Raw genomic sequence first — 23,857 nt, 5'->3', positions numbered from 1 at the left:
TTCACTTTAACTGAGATGACATTGAATGAGTTAAGCACAGTGTTAATGCTTACATAAATATCGTAATATCATCTATGATCAATTGCGTCAACATTTGGTGCACTTTCATAATTTAGCGTCATCCAAAACAAGAGTCAAATATTTCCCTCAACAATCAGGATCCATTGCTGGTCCAGAGTGCCATTTGCCTACTTTTGTCACTCATAAGGGCAAAGCCAAAACAAAACTCAAACTGTACCAGCTTTTGGAAACGAAAAAGTACAATTAAAGTGTGGCACTCATTTTATTTCATTGAGTACATTTGCTAATGTAAAATAAACTGATAACATGAACTGGACGATTTTACATGGAATTATTACCTCATGACAAAGCTGGCTTTTCCAGCTCTTGTGTTGGATCTCATTTGTTTGTCCAGCGTTAGTGTAAGATACAGTGGCAACAAAACAAGTGGTCTTACTGAGCATGTGCTCTCTTCTTCTGTTGTCCGCTAACAGTCGACACATTTGAGTGTTGACAGGGAGATCACATGGGAGGTTATCACAAAGCCTCTCACAGCAACAAGCAAGGGCTTTACACTTTACTTGCTTCTCCATTGTCCACTTGAGTCTCAGGTGAAATATAGAAGATTCAATCAACAATGTCATTGCCGAAGGCTGACGGACAATTTGAAACATGTAAATCCAAACTTGAGTACAAAAATACAATCCCTATTATTATATTTGGCAATTGCTTGAGGATCATTTGATGTCAGAAATTGATGAGAACATCAATCCTCTCCCGACGGTGCCCCACCCTCAAGGAGATTCAAGAACGGTATTAGGGCAGACCATGTCCATGTCCACAGAGGAATGCACATATTCAGGTTCATGGTTACAGAAAGTGAGGGCATTTTCCTCCGTGTATTACCCAACAGCTGCTGGAGTTGTGCGTGTGATTCTACAATAGCAGTCGCTGTCCGTGTTCTTGTTGCTGCCGTGCCCTTGATCCTCTTTGGATGCTTACTGTAGGAACAGTATACTAAATGCCATGATGATACAGCAACATGCCACCCAAGGACTCTTCCGTTCACCTAAAGCATAGGAATAATATCAGGCTTGCTCCGCTGTCATGTAATTGAAACCAATGACAGAGAAAATGTGTTATGTAAAAAAATAAAACTGTCTCACCTATTCTGGCACATTTCCAGAAAATCCCTAGAAGCCTGAAAGACAATATTGAGTATTACAATTCATTCATTCCTTCCTTCTATCCATGAATTACATCAGTTTAAATCTTTACACTAATATTGTTGCCGTCACCAACGGAAGTCACCCGCATGAGTTGTTTTGTACAAATTAATTCCTCGACAAAACCCACCATTTTTTTCATCCAGGGACAGTCAAGGGCTGCATATTCAGGCTCTTGCCGGGAATTAAACCTGTCACGTCTGCATGTAAGGGAGCATCTTGCACTACCGCTACCCTTCTGATAATATCCAATGTCTCTGAAACTAAGGCCTTAAGATATGTATGTTACTCACATGAATCAGATAATCTTAATCTAATAGTATAAAGGCAGATAAACTATGAGTGGGATGAATAAATATTTGTCTTACGACAGAGCGTTTCCCGAAAGTCCAGTGCACATAAACATAATCTAGCCAGCTTGAACCCTGATTCATCCATTCCGATCCAAATTAGCAATAGCTCGGCTATCTCGTGTCCCCGCTCAGAATTAGGAAATGCAAAATTCAGTGACTATCCAAAGTTGTAAAATTTTAAGCGAGTATTAATAACGTAGGATTTTTTTTTTTTTTACAAATGAACGTTGGTTCTTATTAGGAACCTATCTTCTGTTTGACCTTTGTTGTAATGGAAGGTCTTGTCATACAATCACCCTTATTGTGTGGTTATACTCTATCCCCCACACTCTTTATTAATGTTGCACTGCTACTGGATGTAAATATCGATTTATGCTTCTGATTGTTTATTCAATGATGCCATAGCATGTGGTCTAAAGATGCTAAATATTTAAATTAAGCACACACAATGGTATCATACCCGGTCTTATTCTTGTCCAACAGGCTGGGAGCCAGTGCTCTGATGTAGGCACAGGTACATATCAGGAGAAGAATCACTGTGAGCAGTGACTGGAAGTTGAAGATGGCTGACTGAAAAATGACAAAGACAACAGTGCAACTTTAAACATGACTCAGTTCATCTCCATTGTTCGGAACACACACAAATAAAAAGTGTCGTGATTTAGGATTTATGACAAATAATTTAGAGGATAGTTCTCTTGAGCAAGGCATATTGAGCTCAAGAGGTGCATCATTCTTTGCACGCTCCTTTGACTTGATTGGAATCTGGTTATTAACCTTAAATTATTATAGACATTTAGGTGGTGTACGTTTTTATTTATTGCAACAGTCACAGTCACGGAATGTCAACTACGAACAAAAAGCACTCATACAACGAGTGTATGGAGTGAAATAGCCCTCAATTGAGACAGTTGCAGCTACGTGGCACAGTGCAAATAACGGTGCTGGCGACCCAGCCCACACAAATCAAGTTAACCATGAGATTTATGTTAAAGTGATAAAATGACTTATAAGGTAGCAATAAAAGATGGATTGGTTATGTTTACAACAGTAATTCCAAGCGATGGTTGACTTCAATCGGTTGACTAACCATTTAGCATCATAGCTAAGCCTAGCCAGCTGCTTCAGTCCGAATTAGTCCAGCTTCACATTAAATGCATTACTTAGTATCTCTGTGGGACTGCAACATGGGTCTTGGTGTGCATGCACGCCTTAATCACGATTAAAATCCTAATTGGACGAGCACATGCACTTCATGAGCAAAAATATACTTACCATTTTGACAGTGAGTCAACGCCACATAACACTTCCGGTATTGAGGACGTTACGTACGTTTGACGTAATGACGTAATGCGTACCAAATCCGGGTTGTTCATTGGCTGAGGAAACAGGAGTTGAAAGTTTCAGCTTGAACAGGGAAGCGAGAGTGATTACAATTACGTTTTCATACTGCCTTCGCCCGGACTTCGCAGTGTCCTAATACCCGTAAGTCTCTTCAGCATACTGTATTTATATGTGTTCCATTAAGCACACCTTTGGACATTTTTTCTTTTATTATTGAATCACTGTTTATTGCAGGAGCTCGTAATAAGCGATTTACCACAGTACGCGAAGTGGACAGAGGAAAAGGGAGATTTAATTTATTTCCGGGGTATTTCAAAGAGCTGTCAAAATGATACAGTATTTACAATATAAATGTACAGCTTCCAAAAACTTTGGTAGATGTAAATGTGATTACTTTTTGAGCACTTGGCCCAGTTTAAATGATTTTTGTTTATATTCATTGTTCCAATTTGTAACTTTTTTAAAAATAATAATAAAAAACATGAACGACAAAAAACTTTGAATGCAACACATTTCTACATACTGCAAATCACAAACAGAACAACCGTAAAAACAAATAAACAAAACACAATTAAACAAACAAACAACAAACACATTACTGACTTATCTGATAATGTTAGTCACAGATGTGCGTTATTGTTTTGTACAAGTAAGAAATTATTTGTATTTGATGTTGTGACTGTTTGGAATTTGTGTCTTTACCTGCATTAACGAAGTGCATTATTCACATCTCACATCTCATACGTCTTTTAGGTTGCTATCACCGCTGTTATGCCAATGTGAGATGAAGCTTTTCCACCTATAAGGAGTGGAGTACATTTAGAAATACAAAGGAAACACACTTTGTCAAACAAAAGTTTAAACTTGACCTTCTGCTTGTACATATAACAGTTCATTGCAAACAGGAAACATTGCTATTTTGCTAAAAGTGAGGGTTTTTGTGTTGGGACCCTCATTTGTTGCTTCGGCCTTGCTTGATCATCTCCTCTTTTCTTTAGCCTTCGCTTATTCATGGTATTAATCATTGTGTGATGAGTGTTATACTTTCAAAAATCTTTTTTTTTTGTAAAAAGCTTCAATACCACTGCACTACAGAGTCTTTATTACAACCCCTGGCCCTAGAAAAACGTCTTCAGTACTGTCCCAAGGAAATGTATTAAACCTCAAGCCATTCGAAGATCCAACTGACTTTAATGTGAAGGTTGTCCCTTTGAAACACAAGCTCAATCCTAACACCCTGTGTTGAAAGGCCAACTGGTTGCTTTCCACGCTTCATCTAAAACATGGAATTCGTTTAAAATTGTTTTCTTTTTTCTAACCTTGTCCTGCAAACAATCCCTTGTTTGTTTTAGATGTCAGCAGCAACAACAACAAAAGGCAATGGTTGCAGGATGACGGGGTCAAAGGGCATGAGTGAAAACTGTAGGAAAGCGTTGTTGATGATTTAAACACTCCAGGGTTTCTTTGTAAGTGTGTGTGTGTGCGCGTGCATGTGTGCCGATGCAACACGTGAATAGATAGACTTCTCCTACGAGAACTTGCTGTGCTGGTGCTGCAAATGCTGCTCGCTGTTCCCAACAGACAGCTGCTTTTTTTTTTTCAAATTGGAGTCCCCTAATGTCTACCACAGGCTCACCGTCTTGTGCACCAGATGTTACAGTAACTAATGACTAGCTGGGCTCTGTTTATGGGGTCAAAGTTGAACCCCGTCATCTTCCTCATCCCATTCAAGTTCCTTCCTCTATCCACACCCCTTCTTGTAGCACAAAGGGTCGACTTTAATCTGCTGCCGTAAGATACTTATGTATGGCCCGGTATGTCTGTGTGCTTGTCACTATACGGTATAAAAAGGGTGCTGAGAAGTTATAAGTTATTGCAAGGTGTCAATGGGACATAGGGACTCAAAGACAACTAGCAACTAGGCTAACTGCCTGTTTAGCAGCTATTTTTCTCCTCAGTTCTAATTTCTTAGCCCTGTATTTAAGCAGGGAGGATGTCAAACTCACTTCCACTGGAACCACTAATAAGCTATTCTAGCATGGACATCCGCAGTAAAGTAAAAGTTCTAAAATTATTTTAGGAAAACATTATGTTGCCCAACTCAATGGACCTTTAAGAGTGATTTCATGAATTGCATTGTGATCATTTCATTATTACGATTTTACGGCATTGCATTGTAACATTAGGTCAAGGGAACAGGTACATTACTCTGTGACTGTGCGGTATTATACTTACCCTTCTTTAACCACAAAATAATAACTTTTCAATCTAAGGTAATCGTAACTTAGATTATTACCAGATAATTTCCAGAAAAAGGCATTTGTTACTGTAGGCAAAACATCTGCTTTTGCTTCGGAAAACAATAGTGAATATTTTAGTAGATTTTTTGCTGTATGTTACGAACCAAACCCGCAACCTAATCATAATTCATTTACATTTGTGCACTTTCTGCACTGCCAAAATGAAAAAAAAAAAGTCCTGCTTTTGAATATAAAGATGGAATTAAAGCATGTTGTTTGAATCAGATCCAATGATTAATCAACACAATAATTGTGGGATTAATCAATTGTTAAAATACTGAAGCGATGTGTGCTAACTGCTGAGCTGTAAAAAAAGTGAATTTAAAAGGAAATACAAGACTGATTTTTTTTGTATATAATTTAATAAGGGCCAAAGCTGAAAGCTCATAATAGGCCAGAAGTCAACCCCATGCTAATTCTGAAACTTCAGTGTGATCAAAGTATTTTACGCTGAACAGTAGCGCCATCTACGGAGGTAGATGCAAGTGCTAATGTGAATGCTTGTATGGGATAAGACTTTCTGTCACTGGAGCAACCGGACAGCTATTTCTGACACGTTTGGCAACTGGTTGCTTTCGCTTGTAAGTTGCAATTGTTATCTGTTTATTGTTTATGAAAGAAACTTTGTATGTCTATTTGTCCATTGGCTATGACCAGTGGATTTGTAGGTTTGATCCCATTCTCTCTCGCTCTCTCTCTCTCTCTCGCTCGCTCTCTCCCTCTCTCCCTCTCTCTCTCTCTTTTTTTAAAATGTTTCACAAAATAATCTTGTGGGTCAAATTAAACTTCATTGTGGGCTGGATATGGCCTGCTGGCTGTATGTTTGAAACCCCTGTCCTATAATCTGACAACCATGTTTAAAATATTCTTTATTTGCACTGATATATAGATTGTTAATAAAATTCAATCCATTGACAAGAGAAAGTTGAATGGTAAAAAACAAACAAACAAACAAAAAACCCACAATAATGGCATTTACATGAATATAAGAATATGTAAGATGTGGTTGATTCAGTTTGATTAAAGACAAGGAAAACAGGCCATTTGGCCACATATAATTACTTTGCCCAACACAAAAGCCTGCCAAAAACCTGATTATGCTCATGTGATTCCAATGACCCCATTAAAAACACACAGCGTTTTATTATCAAATCTAAGAAGAAAACTGAAGATCAACACAATACAAATATGCAACATCAGACTTAAATGGGGATGGTGAAACTGCTGGTTGTCAGAATAGCTACTGGTGCTTTGCAATTCTGGGACCTTGAATTATATCACAGCATTCATGTATGTTCACTTGTCTGCAGGTGAAGGTGATGCATAAGGCATGAGCAATGCAGTCAGACAGATCACTGTGGCCACAGACCCAGGGATCCCTTATTTCCTCCGAGTTCACTTTGCCGTCAAACTTAGTGATGGGTTTGTGCTAGCTCTCTCCGATGGTGTCTCTGCGTGGAATGGAGAAGGTAAAATCTTATACAATGGCAGTTTTTAGCTCTTAGCAACTGATTTTACACAGAAGCTCTCAAACATCCAAAATCTTCCTTTATTCTCATCTTTTTCCTTCACTGTCTGCCTTATCACTTCTTGTCTATACTGCATTATTTTTGTTGTTGTTTATTTATTTTTTTTATTTTTATTCTTTATGGGACAGTGGGTCAGTGCTGACTGTTCAAGGAGTTGGGAAAGGCCCAAAAACCGTCAGGGTTACCATGAATTTTGGACACGTTCCAGCAGAAACATGCCCCTGTTGGTATCTGAAGGGGTATGGCAGAAACAGTGAAATATTTTAATATTGATCTTGCAAAAAAAAAAAAAGGACAAAACTACGAACGTATAAAACTGCCAATGAGGAGTAAATATTTTGACTGGGAATCTCATTTGAATGTATTTTCAATCGGAAAAAAAACAAGCGTCTGGCCTACATTATACAAATGCTGAATTAATTTTCGAGCATATTGGTATAATGTTGGCAAAATGTTATAAAAAAAAATAGCATTTTTATACTTGCTCTGACATGCACAAGACAATACCGAAAATGGGTATGTAACGATTCAAAACTACAGGAATCTGGATACCTCATTCTAAGAAGCACCGCTTTAGAGTCCATGATAGATCACCTGCTCCATCACTCAACAGCCTGGTCCAACTCCTCACCTGCACCTGGCAAAGGCCTGTCCAATAATATTGTGACTCTTAACCTCGGGGACACAAGCTGTTTTCCACCATCGCTGCACTTTTGTGCTGCGGCTTCCAGGTGGATCAAGTAAATGAAACTCCACAAGGTCTGTCTTTGTATGTGCACGCCTGCATTAAGGGTGTGTGTGCCTGGCACATTCACAGCGGGGTACGTTTTTGGAAGGACAGCTGGAAATCAAAGTGTGCCCTGATATTCTATTGCTGTCCATTTGCAGGGCTTACAGGTTGGGATGGGGCAGCGGCAGTATGTGCAGGCCTCACTTACTGTGTGTCTGCATTTGATGAGTTAATTGGGACCCTTGACCCTTGTGCGTGCAGCTGTGCAACAGCTGATGTCATTCCCCAGTTTCTCTGCATGCTTCCTTTCAAATCATCTTTCACATACATTCATGCCTTTCTACATAATTTATATTTACAGTTTTGCTCTGCAGTGTGCTATTATCCCTATGCTCCCTGTACAGGCACTCTTTCAAGTGCCTGAAAAAATGAGAAAAATGCTTTCTTTCTGTTCAGTTTCTCAAGACGAGCTTATGAGGGAGGCCCATGACATGAAGGTCCCAATGGAAAGATATGTCGAGGATCTTTATCTAGCACTGATGGGTCGTGGACAGGAGCGAGAAGAAGAGAGGAAAGTTGATTATGCAGACAGCTATTCATTTGAGCTCACCCTGGATCGCTGTCAATTCTCTTTTCACAAAATATGTGATGGCATTCCGGTAAGCTAGTATTTTTTTTTTCAATTTACATTACTGTAGTGTATATAATATGAACTGTGTAAAGCCTAGAGCATGAAATCATTGACAAAAAAAGGTTTATCATTAAAGAAGTCCTCAAAATAGCATGTGGATTCAACCAGGGAAACTGCCTTGATTCATCCAGTGAAATTGCATCATCAGAGTAAGACACTTTCGAGTCTGCGTAAAACAAACAAACAAACAAACAAACAAACACAAAACAACCCAAATAATAATATGATTACAAAAAATTAAAAACAAACATGCAAGGCAACCCACTATTTTTGTTTAACGAAAAAATATAAACTTGATCAAATTGTTACTTCTGAGGTTTTGGCCTGTCATCAGTAATACTATACAAATGTAAAATTTCAAGTAGCATGTATTTTATGTTATACAGAACATCTGGCTTTTCACAATGAAATACATATCGTTGTATAAATTGTGCACTTACCAGTTCATGCCGACAAAGTACCTTTCAAACTCTCGAATGCAATTAAACTGACACGTAAAAATGACACTGCTCCTATCGCACAGGAAAATAACATCTGGAAATCACAACTGGTCCCTTTCAAATATTTTGATGTGGTACTCATGTACATTACACCTAATTTATAAAATGGACTACAAAGCTATCACAAATGCATCAAGAAAACCAAAAGACCATGTTTAGAAAGCTGTCATTTTCAGCTCATTACTTTGCCCTTAAATTCCCGAACATCCTGTGCCCTCTCAACTCAAACCACTGTTGTTCCCCAGAGAGAAATGTGTGCAATGGCATCACTCCTAATAGAAAGGAAGTCTTTTTATGGAGGGAAGGGGGTGGGGGTGGGGGCTGTTAAAAAGATAAGGTTTATGGTCTACGTTATTGCAGAAATAGAAAAGCCCCTTTCCCTCCAGGTGGCCTTGGACAAAGGCACTCGATAGAAATCGTTCTGCGTGTTTCCAGGAGATTGTGCTCTAATGGGCACAGCTTGTAAATGTTTGTGTAAAAAGGTTAACGGATTCCACTCCGCTTGAAGAGCAAGGCGCAGATAGTTTGTAAAACTACGTGGAACATACGCGAACTCCGGCGGTACCAAATGAGAGGTCGGTTGAATGAGCTTTCAAATGGTTGCCACCTGTCGTTCTTCTTTTCTTCATGCTGACGCGCAGGTTTGATTGATCACCGTACTTTCAGAAGAGTTTAGTGATATTTCTGTCAGGTGCTGTTGCCTCTAGGGTGCAGGTCACCCTTGGGTCGTAAGATGTCTGTCCCGGCAAAGGCGACCAGAAGGTGAAAGCCAGGGGCTTAGGAACACTGTAAAGGGCCATAAAACCTGATTTATGGACAGGACATCCTTATCTCTCTCTGTTATATATAGTTGATACAAGTTTGTTGCTATCTAACACCCTCTAGCTTTCTCAGTGAACGTGTGCTCCATGTATGAAACTGTGCCCGTGTATGATTAATTTATGTGATTTATTGAACATATAAATTCAAGTTTCATCAAGATGAATGAAATCAGAAGAAAATATCGATACATAATAATTTAGTAAAATGTTTTATGTTAAAAAGGAGTACGATAAAGTACAAAACCAATCTAGTCCTACCCCCTTGTTCTCTATACGTTAATAAAAAATGAGCAAGAGAGGTTTATCAGATCTCATTAGTTAAGATGCATTCCATTACCATAGGAAACAAATAGCAGTAGTGTGAAAACAAGAGACAAGAGTAATTAAATGTGACCACAAGTATGCCAAAAAAACTGGCAAGTATGCAACGGTGCCCAGGATGGTCTCATTTTTTTAAACGAACACACAAATATGAATATCTATTCATCCATCCATTTTGTAGAGCCACTTATCCTCACAAGGGTCGCAGGCTTGATGGTGTCTATCCCAGCTGACTTCCAGCGGTAGGCGGGGGACACCCTGAACTGGGTGCCGGCCAATTGCAGGACACACAGAGATGAACACCCATAATTTACGCACCCAATCACACCTAAGGACAATTTAGTGTATCCAATACATCTGCCATGCATGTTTTTGGAGTGTGGGAGGAAGCCGGAGTGCCTGGAGGGAACATACGTGGGCTCGGGGAGAGCATGCAAACATGTTTACATGTATGCAGTTAGATGTGATTTAATGAAACAATTGCCAACTATTTATATTAAGTGCACACTCATTTATATGTATAATAAAATACTGTCCAATTATTTTATTTTGTGAAACTCTGGCTTTTGCATGAGACCCCTGGCCTCAAATCACGAGGGGGGGGGGGGGGGGGGGGGGGCGCTAGGCATCATCTCCTTGCTTGGGAATCCATATCATGCTGACACTTTCAGATCGTAGTTTTTGTGCAAAGACGGAATAAAATATGATGTAATATGATTTTTCCAGTGTTGTAATAGACAGTTTTCTGCCTCAATGACTGTGGAAACAGCCATGTTATCAAGCAGGGCCTAGTGACTTCCTGCTCTTTATTTAGACCCTCACCTCCCAAAGCTGCTCATTTCTGCTCCAGGCCCTCACTTGCTTTTTTTGAGCACGCTTGCTCACTTTCTAGAATTTTATTCTGTCATCATGACACTCAGTGTTATCACACTCAGAACTTGGAGAGGATACTTATCCCCCAAAAAAATGTCTTTCAAATTTGACCTTTTTTGACCTTTGAAAGCAATAAACATATTTTGAACGTCACAGTCTAAAAGTGACCCAACATACACAACAATAAAAATGTTTTCAAAAGTCTTTTTTTTGTACAGGTGCTTCAAAGTTAGTGTTTTCTAATGCAAAAATGATTTTTGTATTGACTTCAGTGTATCTGTACTTGTGACATCATGGTGAATAGTTTCAATTTTTTCATACTTTTTCATACTCACGATATGTTGTTATAATTCACATATGTGGTAAGTATTTTTATTACCACCATGTCAGTATTCTGACTTCTGTGGTATGTGGTGTTAGGTGCAGGTATTGGCTGTTATTGCAAGCAAAGCATCTTTAACACCTATGTCCGCCCTTTCTGTGCTTCTTTAACCTCACGCTCGGCTTTCGATGAGTTGTGTGAAGACACACAAAAACAAACATGAGACCACACATCGGACGACATACTTATTTGATGTAATGAGCCTAGATTTACAATTACATGCCCCACTCAATATGATTATGAATGTATCGAAATTTGGGTTCTCGTCTAGGGTTGTAAAAAGTTACAAAGATTTTTGCAGGCAGTTTTTACTTGTTGCAAACTGTTTCGCTTTCACAAGTGTGTGTGTGTGTGTGTGTGTGTGTGTGTGTGTGTATGTGTGTGTGTGTGTGTGTGTGTGTGTGTGTGTGTCTACAACTAAAAAGAAAGCCATTATTTTACCCGATCACCAGCAGCTCTTACTATCAAATGTATAGGTAGGCTTTTCTTTAAAGCTCGTGTCCGTACGAGGGAATCTTTCATTACTTCAGTTGTGAAATCGAGTACATAAAGAAGTGGCATTAGGTTGGGAATTTTGAAACCTCAGTTAGACCTCCCACACCTTAGCAGTGACAGGCTGACCTTTAACTTTATCTCTTCGTCTCAGGGGAGAAGCAGATGCTCATGAAAATAAATAGAATACTCTAGGATTCCTTTCTTCTTCTTTCCACAAAAACCTACAATCAACACATAAATGCCAGCATCCTTAAGCACAGGGCCTTGTTTTACTTAAATATAGTCTCTTTTTAGTGTGTTCGTCCTCTTTTAGAGTTGATATATGTGGGATAAATTGTAAGTATACAGGTATCCAGATTTCTGAAAAATGATATATTTGTTTACTACTTGTTATGAGAGTTAACCCCACATATTTCAATACTACTTGTGCTGTTATTTCTTTTTTACTGATAAATTGAAAATTTAGTTAGTTAAGAAAACCAAACAGTGGTTAAAACAATTTCAAATCCAGATAGAAGTGTTACTTCTTCCAATCTAAAAGTTATCTGATTGTAGCTATTTATTAGAGGCACCTATTAGCTTTCAATAACTAGCAAACTAACAAACATTAAACTGACAAATCAAATAAAAACACATATATACCACTTTGGTGCAAACAAACTGCTGAACACTTCTTCTTGACTCGCTTGTTAACTACTGACATTAGTGTTGTTAGCATAATACACAGGAAGTACTTTGCATGACTTTAAACTAAACTTAAGTAAACAAATTAGCCCAAAGTAAATATAATTGTTCCTTTGGACTTGTAAAGGATGCCTAGATCACAGGAATTGTAAATAAAAATGTACAAATAAAATGACCTAAACAAAGTTCTCTCCATACCAGCTATACACCAACGCCCTCTCAAGCTAACCAAAATCAGCTGCAGTCATATTCCTATATTATCAACTGCTACAATTAATATTACGAATTTAAAGGGATTAGTGTTTTTTTTGTTGGCTATATTGTATATTGTAATGCATGTTATTGTCATTCATACCGAGTAAAATATTACAATTTTTTTGTGTGTAATGCCTTACTCTACCGCATTACATCAAAAAGTATTACATTACTTTTGTAATACATTACTCCCAACACTGAAGATGACAGACAGCAGCAGGTTCAAGAGCAGATTAATGGAAGATTGCAAAGTAGAAAGATGAAAGGGCTTGAAACAGTTAATAAATTATAAATGCTTTTATTTTAGATAGAGAGTTGGCTTGCAGAAGTGTGTTGCATTTAGTGTATACAGACTGAGCTACTTAGTCTGCATACACTATTATTATTATTAGTGGAACAGTTTGCACAAACTAAGTGACACACGGATGTCCCCTGGAGAGTCTGTACTGGATCAATGTGACATTCTTATGTTGTTCTGACTTTTATGAGTTTCACTGAGAATCTTTGTCTTAGATCTTGGGTGGCCTTCCGATGTGTCATCTCCACGAACAATACTTTTTTCAATTTGATGAGTTACTTTATTCATAAATTTGGTCATCCCCTTGATTCATTCAAAATAACCAGTCACTGAAGTACCCACAAAAAACAGTAAAAGTGAATGGGGACATTTGATTAAACCTCTGTAAATGTATTATTTATTTGGACATACTGTATGTGAAAAGTGGTTAGCATGTCCGCCTCACAGCTCAGAGTCCCGAGTTCAATTCCAGCTTGCTCTGGTCCTCTTGTGTGGAGTTTGCTTGTTATCCCTGAGCCCGCTTGGTTTCTCTCCGGGCACTCTGGCTTCCTCCCAGATTCCAAAAACATCATGGTCGGTGCATCGGACACTCTAAATTCTACTTGGGTGTGATTGGGTGCGTGAATGGTTGTTCATCCCTGTGTGCCCAGCAATTGGCTGGTAACAGGTACAGGGCGTCCCACGCCTGCTGCCCGTAGACAACTGTGGTAGACGACTGCGATAGACACCAGCAAGCCAGCGACTCTCGTGAGAATGAGCCGCTATGAAAAACGGAATGATTTGCATTTCTGATGAGGACACATTTTTGGCCCCCTTTGTTCAATTTTTGGTCTTCTTCACATTTGCTCGTAGTCCTCAATACATCATGTCTTATTTTTATATTCATTCGCTTTGCACTATGTTCCTTGTAAGGGCAATTCAATTTGTACTCTCAAATCACAGGGAAATGTAGACCACACACATGCAGTCATGCAGGGAGAAATGTCAGCGGGAGGGGGCATGCAAACGTAGATTTCATCCCCCCTGAGCTGAGTTTTGGTGGTTTCAGCCCCTTGCTGAAGGGCACCATCACAGTAGTCAGGATGCAGCCTACAGTGCTTTAGATCTGAACAGTGATTCTCAACTGCAATTTCCTAGTCACAATCACTTTTATAGAAGGTAAGAACAGTAAAACAGAAATGTTCAAAAGTAAACTTTGAAAACATGTAGTTTGTCAAATCAACATACAGTACCCCATTAAACTACGGATGAACATGACAACCACATTCTATCTCCAACAAGTGTAGTTACCTAAAGCTAGTCCTTGCAAAACACCACGGTCTGATGACGGAGACCTACATAAACATATACAGTATGTCAACTCCTTTTCAGCGGCGCAGATTGTTGAAAAAGTTAGATTTTTCCTTTATTTCATCCATCCTTTATTTGGCAAGTATGAAAACAGTATTTGAATGTAGTGCAACTTATGGCTAACAAACATGCTAATTGATAAGCAATAACTAATTGCATCATCAATAGTTTGATTTATGCTCGCTAGCCTTTGCTTAATATGTTCTATGGAGCAACTTTGCACGCCAAAACCATTGTTAATACATTACATACCAAGTCAAAGCTAAGTTACTGTCCAAATAAAAGGTAAGTCTTATCTTTGATGCACATATTTCACTCTAGCTGAAGTCCTCAGTTTGCAGTTTATGAACAAATTTGCAAATGTGGCTGCAGTTAGCCATAGTTGATAGCTGACCAACGGTAATGCAAAAAAAAAAAAAAAGATATTTTTCACAGTAACTATTTGTGCACTTCTAGACCTGCAAAACTTCCCAATGAAAACCTATAACTACAGCAGTAATTGAGCATGACTCTTATGCACCTTGACGAGATATTCTAATAGCACTAAACTTGTTAATTGCTGTCTGTTCTGAACCTTGAAACATCATTTGTCACCATGTCGTAAACCAAATGAGCCCCATGTCATTAATAGCTTCCTGTCTGTGACCCACCCAAAATGGGTCTGTGACATGCTTTTGGGTCCCAACCCACCAGTTGAGAACCACTTCTTTAAAATGTTTATGACAACAACAACAATCAGAAGGGTGTGGGAGCTATTAAAAGCTGCTGAAGGAAAGAACCCCTAAAGGAAACTTTAAAAGGTTGAAGCGGTCTTTTCAACCTACAGGTGTGATTAAAGTGAATGTCCGTTTGTGGCAACGTCTTTACCAATGGAAGCTACCTGGTTTGCCAGGACAATATCTCCGTGGATAAAAATGACAAGTATTTTATAAGCATTTCTAAAGGTGGCAGCTTTATTACAGTGGGAATTAAAGTTTGACACAGCCTAGTTAAGATTTAGCACCTCATCAACTTCTGCTTTCCCAGTGCATCACAACCTGGAGCTTAGCATGCTTTTGAGTGGGCATCCAATATCCAAATCACTATCTCCAAGCAACAACCAAACAACAGTTTGCTAGTTAAGTGGTAGCTTTTTTTGGAAGTAGAAGACAAACGAGAACCTTTCAAAACATCTGTCTGTGTCTCTCGTAAAATCTTGAACAAGAAGCGAATAGAGAGGAAACTGTGTGTTGACTCCCTTGGTTCAGCTTGTTGGCTATGAATCCCCCTGTATTTCTCCCAGACGGACAAAAACACCTCATCATCACAGAAAGTCTAGCACTTCTGAGAAAACCTGATGTAATGGTTTGTTGCACCTTCATACTGTAGATCTTCTTGGGATGTCACACAAGTGTAATTGTTTGCTGATACTGAAATGCAGATTTTGCAAGCTAGTGGAGATGAGAGTTATTATGTATCTTTCACTATGTCAGTTTTGCTCTGTTTCGATCATTTCCTCTGCTTTTGCCAAGAGCACATTTTCAACTTGCAACATTTTATTTTTGAGGGTATCCTTTTTATCTTGCAGGCTTTATCCATGTAATTTACAGGGATTGCTTAAAAGATCAGCATCGGCGAGTGTGAATATTTAAGAGGCTGTTGACCCATTAAATAATTGCAGTAGTGCACGTAGTTCACTTTGAATGCAGAGACTCTCCACACTTCATATTTTACCCGAAGTACATTCGAAATCATAAACAAAATATTATACGAACAAGTACACACACGACTTGTACAAACACAAATTGTTGTAAAATATGTTACACTACAAAAATTGTATTTACAGCTTGACACTGTCAGTTAGATCTTACTTACTACCGTAAAATGTAATTTGTGTGATAAAAAGAATCTTGTGATTAAAACACTGATTTTTTTTTTTTTTTTGGTGGTTTCATCACCAGCACTACAACTTAAACTTCGCAGCAAAACTAGGAGATGATCAGACACTCATGAAAACGTGTTGCACCATACAAACTGCACACCAGTTTTGCTTGGTGTACAGCTGGTTGAACATGTAGCTTTTTACCCGTGATAATGTGTTATTTCTATTTCCTCCCATTTTCAGGTGCGCTTGGGCTCTTTGAAGCTTCAGCCTGCTCAACACCCAATAGCGCTGACCCGGGACATGATTAGCCAGTCACTCAAACTCAACACTAACCTGGTGAAAGAAAACTGTCTGCTATTGGAGGAAAACCGTAAACTGAGGGAAGATCATGCACAGATACTTAAAGAGTAAGTTTGAGGAGAGTGTTTTTTTTTATTATTTATTTATTTTTTACGTCGCCTTCAAACGCGAAATAAATGATGCTAAAAAATGGCAACACGGTGGCAGAATAGTAATACTGTGTTAACCGTTAGCACTGTTTGCTTACAAACGCTTGTTGGTTTTTCATACTCGCTGCCAGCTGTTTTTATGCACAGCAGTCAACCGTTATGACATCATCACCGGTCGCCCCTATGAGTAGTGAAGGTTACACCCAGAGCTCCAAACAGGGTTGTCATTTCTGGGAAATAGTGTGTGGCTGGTGTAAGGTTTTTGTCAACTTGTTTTTTCAAGGTTACTTTATCTAGGCTCCACAATTCAGATCACATTACACCAATTATTTTGTTGTGTTCAAATTTGTGATGTGCTGTATAAAAAAAAAAAAAAAAACATCTTGTGTCTTGGCCCCTGTGTCAATAGGCTCGAACATCAGGTTCAGGATAAGGAAATAATGACAAGGGATCTTTACAGCCGTTTTGTTATGGTCCTCAATGAGAAGAAGGCCAAGATCAGAAGCATGCAGGATGCTCTTGCCACCATTCAGAAGCAAAGGTCAGCTGATGATATGACTTCACTTGAGGCTTAACACTCATGGTGTCAGAAAAATACCAGGACTGGTACCACAAAACATATATTTGTATGTCTGTACGATCAACCTGCATGTCTAGAAAAAGTTCCTATATAGTGACTTCTCCGTTCAGTGCATGGGGCCTGTTACCGATTCCCGATTATCTGACTGTTCCTAGCCCAGAACAATAATGTCATGCAGACACTTCTCGACTCACCCAACCTGGTTCCTTGTATTTTTTTTAATATTTCTTTCCAAATCTCGAGGTAATGGACCTGTTTTGAAGACATGCACGAAATCTAGATGGCCATAATGATAGAGTTTGGGAGGACCTTGGTTGCGCTTGAAGGCATGCTAGACAATGCTTGAAAAACGCATGACTCCAGGGAGATTACTTCAAAGTGCCTTTTGTACTTTGGATTTGAAATATTTCTTTTGTGGCACCAGTACTGGCTGGAAATTCTCTAACACATTTCATGAACAGATTTGTTGTTATTTGTACAGAAAAGAACACCTACAATGGTCAATGAAATAATTTGAAAGTAAGTGGGTAATTATGTAGAAAATCAGTCAGTGATTTTGATTAGATGTTTTTTTTGTGGTCCACCACAATTTTTTACAAATATATAAGTGACTAGAAAATGACCATCTGCTTTGAGCTGAATCACACTTGATTAATTCCTTCTTTGTATAAGATGAGCTAATTTCAGTCATTTTTAGTCATTTTTTAACTCTAGTCTTTGTGTTTTTGTTTATACTTTATGTGCTCTTCGGTCAACTGGCGACTGGTTGTAATAAACCTCTCACTCAAAATCAGCAGGCATGGCCTCTAGCTGAATTTATCACTCTAATCAAGTTAAGCAGAAAAATGGATGATATTGCTTATGTCAGGTATTTCAGTGTGCTTCCTTTAACTGAACCAACTATTTTGATTAGGTCTACTTACCTAAATGGTATGTTTCTGCTGGACTAGATTCCCTCTCAAAGTGTCTCACTGTGGACATTTTTTAACGTGTCTGTCCATAGGCCTATACATTGTTAATTCTCAGCTTTACGCTGTTACCAAATGGACTGTGTAATGCATTTATAATATTTAAGAAAAACTTCAAGAAAATGACTTCTCTAAAAATAATAACCAAGACAAATTGTAAATTGCATTACTGTCAAGTAGATAAAAGTGGTTGTATGTCTAGTGGACTGAAGCACAGTACTTTGATTAGATGTAACAGGGTCATAAATTTTAGAATGTATAACTATTATTTCCATTTAGGTGGATAATTTACTTTTTCATGCTAATGTATGAATACCATAATGGAAACTTCAGAGCCAACGAGAACCATTTGGACCCTTTATTGTCCAGCACCACCATCTTGTCACATCAGCATAAGGCACACCTCAATGGATTTTTTGAGTTGTTATTTTCCCATCCACCAGTGTTAAAGAGGAGCATAATGACCGCAAGACTTTAGTCTTAAGTCTGCCTGGCTTCCCGTCTTTTTTTTAATGGTTTGTAAAATAAAATAGAGGTAATTTCTTCAAGGCTTGGCCAGCTAAGTGTAGTTAAGTGTTGTAATTGGAAGCGTATTCAGGTATCCAGCACTCGCATTCATCCTACATCTGACATACCTTTTTTTTTTTTTTTTTTTGTATTTTAAGAGAAAATTACACCTCTTCAGGTGAAGATGACAACCAAGACAGAAAAGAGGAGACATTTCAGGGAAGCCATCCACCACTAGAACCAACCATCCTCACCACAGGTTTGTGTTTTATCTGAGGAAAATGACCATACAGTACAAATTAAAAGAGGGTTATGTAGTGAAACATAGCTTGCTTACTAATTATTTGAATTGTGTTGCTAACCCAAATTTGACTTCCGGTCAAAATACCTCTGCTGCAGATGTAATTAAGGGTCTGCCTGACACATCAATAAATATGTTCCTACATTCAACGCGCATTTACTCAATTTAATTACTTCATATGATGAGCTACAATCTAGCTAGTAATGATACAATCATTGAGTGAATTTGTTTTGGCCTTCGTCCACTTAATGCGTTTTGCGAGCCAATAAAATTTGCAATTGATAATAACTTACATCAGCATAAATCTCAATTTAAGAGCACACACAGACAAAGGGTGTACCCCCTGGTAGCTATGTTCTGGGAAACACTTTTCGTCTATGAGTCAAACTGCAGAGTCAGCCGTGATTGCTTTAACCCAGCCAGCTGCGAGGTGGTCTCCTACTCCCTGCGTCACACAGCAGGCGTGATGTCAATCCCCACATTGAACCAATGGAGTCTGCGGGGGTAACCCTCCCATTCCTTTTCAAACTACCCCACCCCTATATTACTGCCAAAGACATAAATCTACTGTTCACTTAAAATCTGTCATTAAAAATTACTCAGCACTCGTGTATCAATGAACTTTTCCTACTATTCTACGTCATTGCACAGATGTTTTCAAGAAGTGCACGAATGGGTGTGTGTTTCTCTGTATACAGCTTTGCAACCATTTCTGGGTGACACCCCCCCCCCCCCCAATTACCCAAAAGCCTCATGTTGAAAACAAGTCGTGTACTCATTGCCGTTACATTCATTATTCCAATGGGTGCTGTATAAATTGTTCTTTATACTATATATTATTAGGATTAGGATTAAAATGACTTTAAATACTATATCCAGGAGACCTTGATAATCCTAAAGTTGACTTGACTTTTTAAAAAGCATCAACAATTTTAAGTAGCATACATACACACTAAGCATTACTGCCAGTCACATTTATTTATTCATCATTTCGCCTCGGAGCTCAATATGTCAACAATATTGTTGTCTTTACTTGAAAACAAAAAACATATAAAACAGGGTTTACTTTTTGAAACTATTTTTTTCACATAAACATGTACTTAATTAGCATTTAAAAAGCTTTCCCAATTTTATATTATAGTCTATACATTTACCCCTTTGATATGCTTGGGCTTTGTTGCCCCGGGCTGTGTTTTGATATTGCCAAGGGACAACAAATAAACAGAGGGGAAAAAAAAGGGACTACGGTAAGGACAGAGCCAAATCGGAAACAAAAGAATCAACACAGCCTCTGGGTTTACCATCTGATAATGGCAACATAGGAAACAAATCACTTGCAGTGAGTGGCTCCAGATAAAAGAGACTAAAAGATGGAGGGAAGATAATGCCAGGGAGTCAAGAGGGTGTGGGGGCCACAGCAGTACTCATGGATGCAATTCTGTCAAAGTGATTGTTAATCAGATGCAATGTATCGTCAATTGGTGAAAGTGTGCTGCAAGCTATTCAAGTTTTTTTTTTTTTTCTTGAACACTCAGTCTATTTATAAATCACTCCACTCGAAACTAGGCTAGGCTAACTGCAACGCTAAAGAGCAAACAGGTGATTTGTGTCTCCATGTATTCAGATATGATAACATCCTACCTTGACTCAAATTGTGGAATGTCCTACCTCCATTTGCGGTCAAAAGGTCACATACCTTTAATAGTCGAACTGGGCAAAGTTAATCAATATCTTTTGGGTCAAAAATGTCTGTGATACTGGGAATAATGAACAGGTAATAATTAAAAACAAAATACATGTGTGAATCATCTAAGAAACATTGAAGTTGAGACATTTGAGCCTCTAATGTCAGCTAGCCTTTTCTTAGAGATTAATCAGGCTGCCGTCAAATATGTGTTTCTCCACGCAGGACATAATCAGGTCAGCCAGGGTTTCTCTTTGGACCACATTATGTCTCCTGATGAGAATGCTCAAGCAAGATGGAAAATGATGGAAACACTTGTTGACCAGAACCCAGGAACTTCCCAAATGAAATGAAATCACAGGTTTGTCAGAAAATCATAAAAAATATAAATAAATAAGGGTATTTCTAACACACACTCTTTAAAGTACTGTGCTATATTGGAAATTGGTTTTGCCTAGTTGCATTTTGAAGTCGTCAACCCTAGTATTACGCCAAATTCATCTGAGAATAAAATGCACGTGTCAGTATGGTGTTTTCATTCAGTACTGAAAGTTTAAAGGGTCCATACCTTGCAAAGAGTTTTCATTTGCTTTTTGATATGATTTCATTTGATTTATTGGAGATCAAAAACCATTACAAAAATAAATGACTGAATAAAATAAAACAAAAATTAAAAGAAGAAAAGGTTTCTTTGTGCTTCATTGTTCTATATCTCCAAGTCTGACTGTGCGAGTTCTCACATGCGTATATGTTTGTAAATGAAACATCTTTGTGCCAGATATGCACTTTGCATGGACTACCCATAAATGCGGGTGTTCCCTGTTAACTCCTGTTTCCATACATTCTCCCATCGAGCAACTTCTTTTGATGTGCCCCAGAGGCCGTAAAAGACCCCATGGAACATCTTATTGCACTTTGTGTTTGAATTCAGTTTTAACATGAGTTACTACACGCTGTAAGCAACTTCCAGCAACAAAACAAATGCATGCAGAGGGACTCATATATACATACATACAGCATATATACACACACACACATATATATATATATATATATATATATATATATATATATATATATATATATATATATATATATATATATATATATATATATATATATATATATATACTGTGTGTGTATATATATATATATATACTGTGTGTGTATATATATATATATATATATATATATATATATATATATATATATATATATATATGTATATGTGTGTGTGTGTGTGTGTACTGTATATATAACATGTAGGGTGAAACACCATTTACTGTGTTACATCTCCAAATGTAATATCAAGTTAGTGTGAAAATTATTATTATTATTTTTTTTTTTTTGCTTTGTTGCCTCTTCCTCAGTGAGATGAAATCTGGGAATCTGCATGCGAATGAACCAAAACAGTCGGAACAAACTAGCTCCCTGTGGTGCTTGCTTCTTTGGCTGGTCAGCTCCCCAACTTTTAGTCCTCCAGGGGGGTTATTAAATTTGCTCCCAAATTACATCCTTCATTATGAAACAACAATTTCACATCTGGTTTGCTTTAATTGAGCCTGAGCCTGCGTGTGGACATCAGTGGTGGGGGGAAGCATGTGCTTAGATTTGTCACTGATCATGTGATAAAGAGGAACTGAGCAACTCCCCCAGGATTGGATGGCGTTCCTGCTAATCATTCGGAGAACACGTTCAAGACTACGCAAGGAGCATGGAAGTCATTTTTCAACATTTGGACACTGCCTTGAACTCAGCGGCCTTGGCTCTTAATGAGACAGACGAGAAAGCAACATCTTGCACCGGCTACACCCAGAAAACACGGTGTCATCACTAGGCAACCAAGTATTGCTTTGTTGCATGATTTGTCATGCCGAGTTGAGCTTTTACCCCCTTGTCTCCCCTTATATGTATAAGTACCCATGCATCTTTTGATTTTCTGTATGCGGCCTTGAGGGGACGAGGTTTAGAAAGCCCCGCCTTAAGAAATGACCTGCTGATAGTTGTCATTGTTACTCACATGTTCTGTGACCTCAAGACGCAGAGGTGTGGCAAGATGAGGTTAATGGGGTTATACTCTCCACCTCCTTACCTCCTCCTTCCTTTTCTAACCCTCACCTCAGCTACCAACTCCAGGTCCTTAGGTCATGGCAGTGAATGGTCTCGCTGACAAGAATGAAGAGCTCTCGTTATTTTTTTATTTCTGACCATCCTACTGCTGACTCCTGGTCAAATCCATTGATTTTTTTAATTTAACAGTATGTTTGTCACCAGAATAAAAATCCATCAGGATTTTACATGTACAGTAGAGACCAGGGAAAGTTTATATATTTGTGTGTGACATTATTTCATGGGTGTGGAGACACATTGGAAGAACATATTAGTATTGCTTACAGAATATAATGCACCGCTTGCTGTAAAATGTTCCCACTTTCATTATGGAAACAGTTCATTTGTTTCCATTTAACTCTTCTCTGCTTTTATTCATTTTATTTTTTAATGAAAATCGTAGTCCTATAACACAATGTATATTGCATTTTGATCACAGATGTGACACGCATGCATAATGTATAAATACATGAATGTATAAATATATGTCAAAATATACTGTGTAATGTATTTATTTAGGGAATTAATGCTGCATTTTATTGTCGGTTTGATTTTACTCCTGAAAAACGATCACTGGATAAACTTTATTGAATAACAGAAAAAAATGATCACTTGCAAACTGAATGACAACATTTATCTATGTCACATAGAAACCATTGTGTGGTCATCAAATGATCGAACCAGATGTATATACAGTATACATGAATAAATTCATAAAGAGCTCACAAGTCATTGATATTGGTATGGTTTAGTTGCCTGAAAGTGAATTCTGCAGGGGTTCGTCTCCCATAGACAACTGGTGAATTGGAGTGAGGTTCATGGCTGGTGAGGTATCGACATTGTGACGTCAATCAACAACAACAAAAATTCATTAAAATGACTGGTTTTCCAATTAATGTTGGGCCCCCCGGCAATTGCCTTTGTTTTTCCAATGTTAAACCTTTATGACGCAGAATACTGTCTGACTACCCTCATGCTTTTAGAAAATCAACAAAACTAGATGTGTAATACACACACACACACACACATACAAAAGGATAGATTAATGTATACGTATATACAACATACGCATAATGGCATATACAAATGAGGCTATGGATAAAGCTATACGGAAACTTTCTTAACCCTTAAGATGCACGAGTGACTGGAGCCTACACTCTTCCATAAGTGGGTAAAAAATAACCCATATTATAATCAGAGCTTTTTTATGCCACTTTTGTCATTTTGGTAAAGAATAATCACT

The 23,857-nt window shown here is 38.2% G+C and overlaps 2 protein-coding genes across 4 annotated transcripts; one reads left to right on the top strand and one right to left on the bottom strand.

Moving 5' to 3' along the window:
* Positions 1-264: 264 nt before the first annotated feature.
* Positions 265-2,973, bottom strand: tmem167a (transmembrane protein 167A). Its single transcript, XM_088428953.1, has 4 exons — positions 2,855-2,973; positions 2,040-2,149; positions 1,167-1,201; positions 265-1,069 (listed from the first exon to the last, which is right to left on the bottom strand). The coding sequence occupies exons 1-4, from the start codon at positions 2,855-2,857 to the stop codon at positions 999-1,001; spliced, it is 219 nt and encodes a 72-aa protein (XP_088285079.1). The 5' UTR covers positions 2,858-2,973; the 3' UTR covers positions 265-998.
* LOC148429470 (DNA repair protein XRCC4-like) lies at positions 2,958-23,110 on the top strand. Of its 3 annotated transcripts, XM_088428935.1 has the most exons (8): positions 2,958-3,064; positions 6,534-6,692; positions 7,939-8,141; positions 16,257-16,423; positions 16,875-17,006; positions 18,679-18,779; positions 20,731-20,866; positions 21,876-23,110. In XM_088428935.1, the coding sequence occupies exons 2-7, from the start codon at positions 6,554-6,556 to the stop codon at positions 20,856-20,858; spliced, it is 870 nt and encodes a 289-aa protein (XP_088285061.1). In that variant the 5' UTR covers positions 2,958-3,064; positions 6,534-6,553; the 3' UTR covers positions 20,859-20,866; positions 21,876-23,110. The 3 variants fall into 3 exon arrangements, with proteins under 3 accessions (XP_088285061.1, XP_088285051.1, XP_088285066.1); XM_088428925.1 differs by lacking the exon at positions 21,876-23,110 and having other exon boundaries at positions 20,731-21,032; XM_088428940.1 differs by lacking the exons at positions 16,875-17,006; positions 21,876-23,110 and having other exon boundaries at positions 20,731-21,032.
* Positions 23,111-23,857: the final 747 nt, after the last annotated feature.

Source organism: Hippichthys cyanospilos, chromosome 1 (genome assembly GCF_059441005.1).
Source record: "Hippichthys cyanospilos isolate Australia breed blue-spotted pipefish chromosome 1, RoL_Hcya_1.0, whole genome shotgun sequence".
In the NCBI taxonomy this organism is placed as follows: Eukaryota; Metazoa; Chordata; class Actinopteri; order Syngnathiformes; family Syngnathidae; genus Hippichthys; species Hippichthys cyanospilos.
Note: the sequence above shows the minus strand (reverse complement) of the source record. Positions and strands in the feature narration are given on the sequence as shown.

Coding starts and splice junctions, on each gene's coding strand:
- LOC148429470 (XM_088428935.1), top strand. CDS start 6,554: ATGAGCAATGCAGTCAGACAGATCACTGTGGCCACAGACCCAGGGATC. Junction 6,693..7,938: donor CTCTGCGTGGAATGGAGAAG/GTAAAATCTTAT, acceptor CTTTCTGTTCAG/TTTCTCAAGACGAGCTTATG. Junction 16,424..16,874: donor CATGCACAGATACTTAAAGA/GTAAGTTTGAGG, acceptor CTGTGTCAATAG/GCTCGAACATCAGGTTCAGG.
- tmem167a (XM_088428953.1), bottom strand. Junction 1,202..2,039: donor TTGGACAAGAATAAGACCGG/GTATGATACCAT, acceptor ATTGTCTTTCAG/GCTTCTAGGGATTTTCTGGA. Junction 1,070..1,166: donor CTGGAAATGTGCCAGAATAG/GTGAGACAGTTT, acceptor CCTATGCTTTAG/GTGAACGGAAGAGTCCTTGG.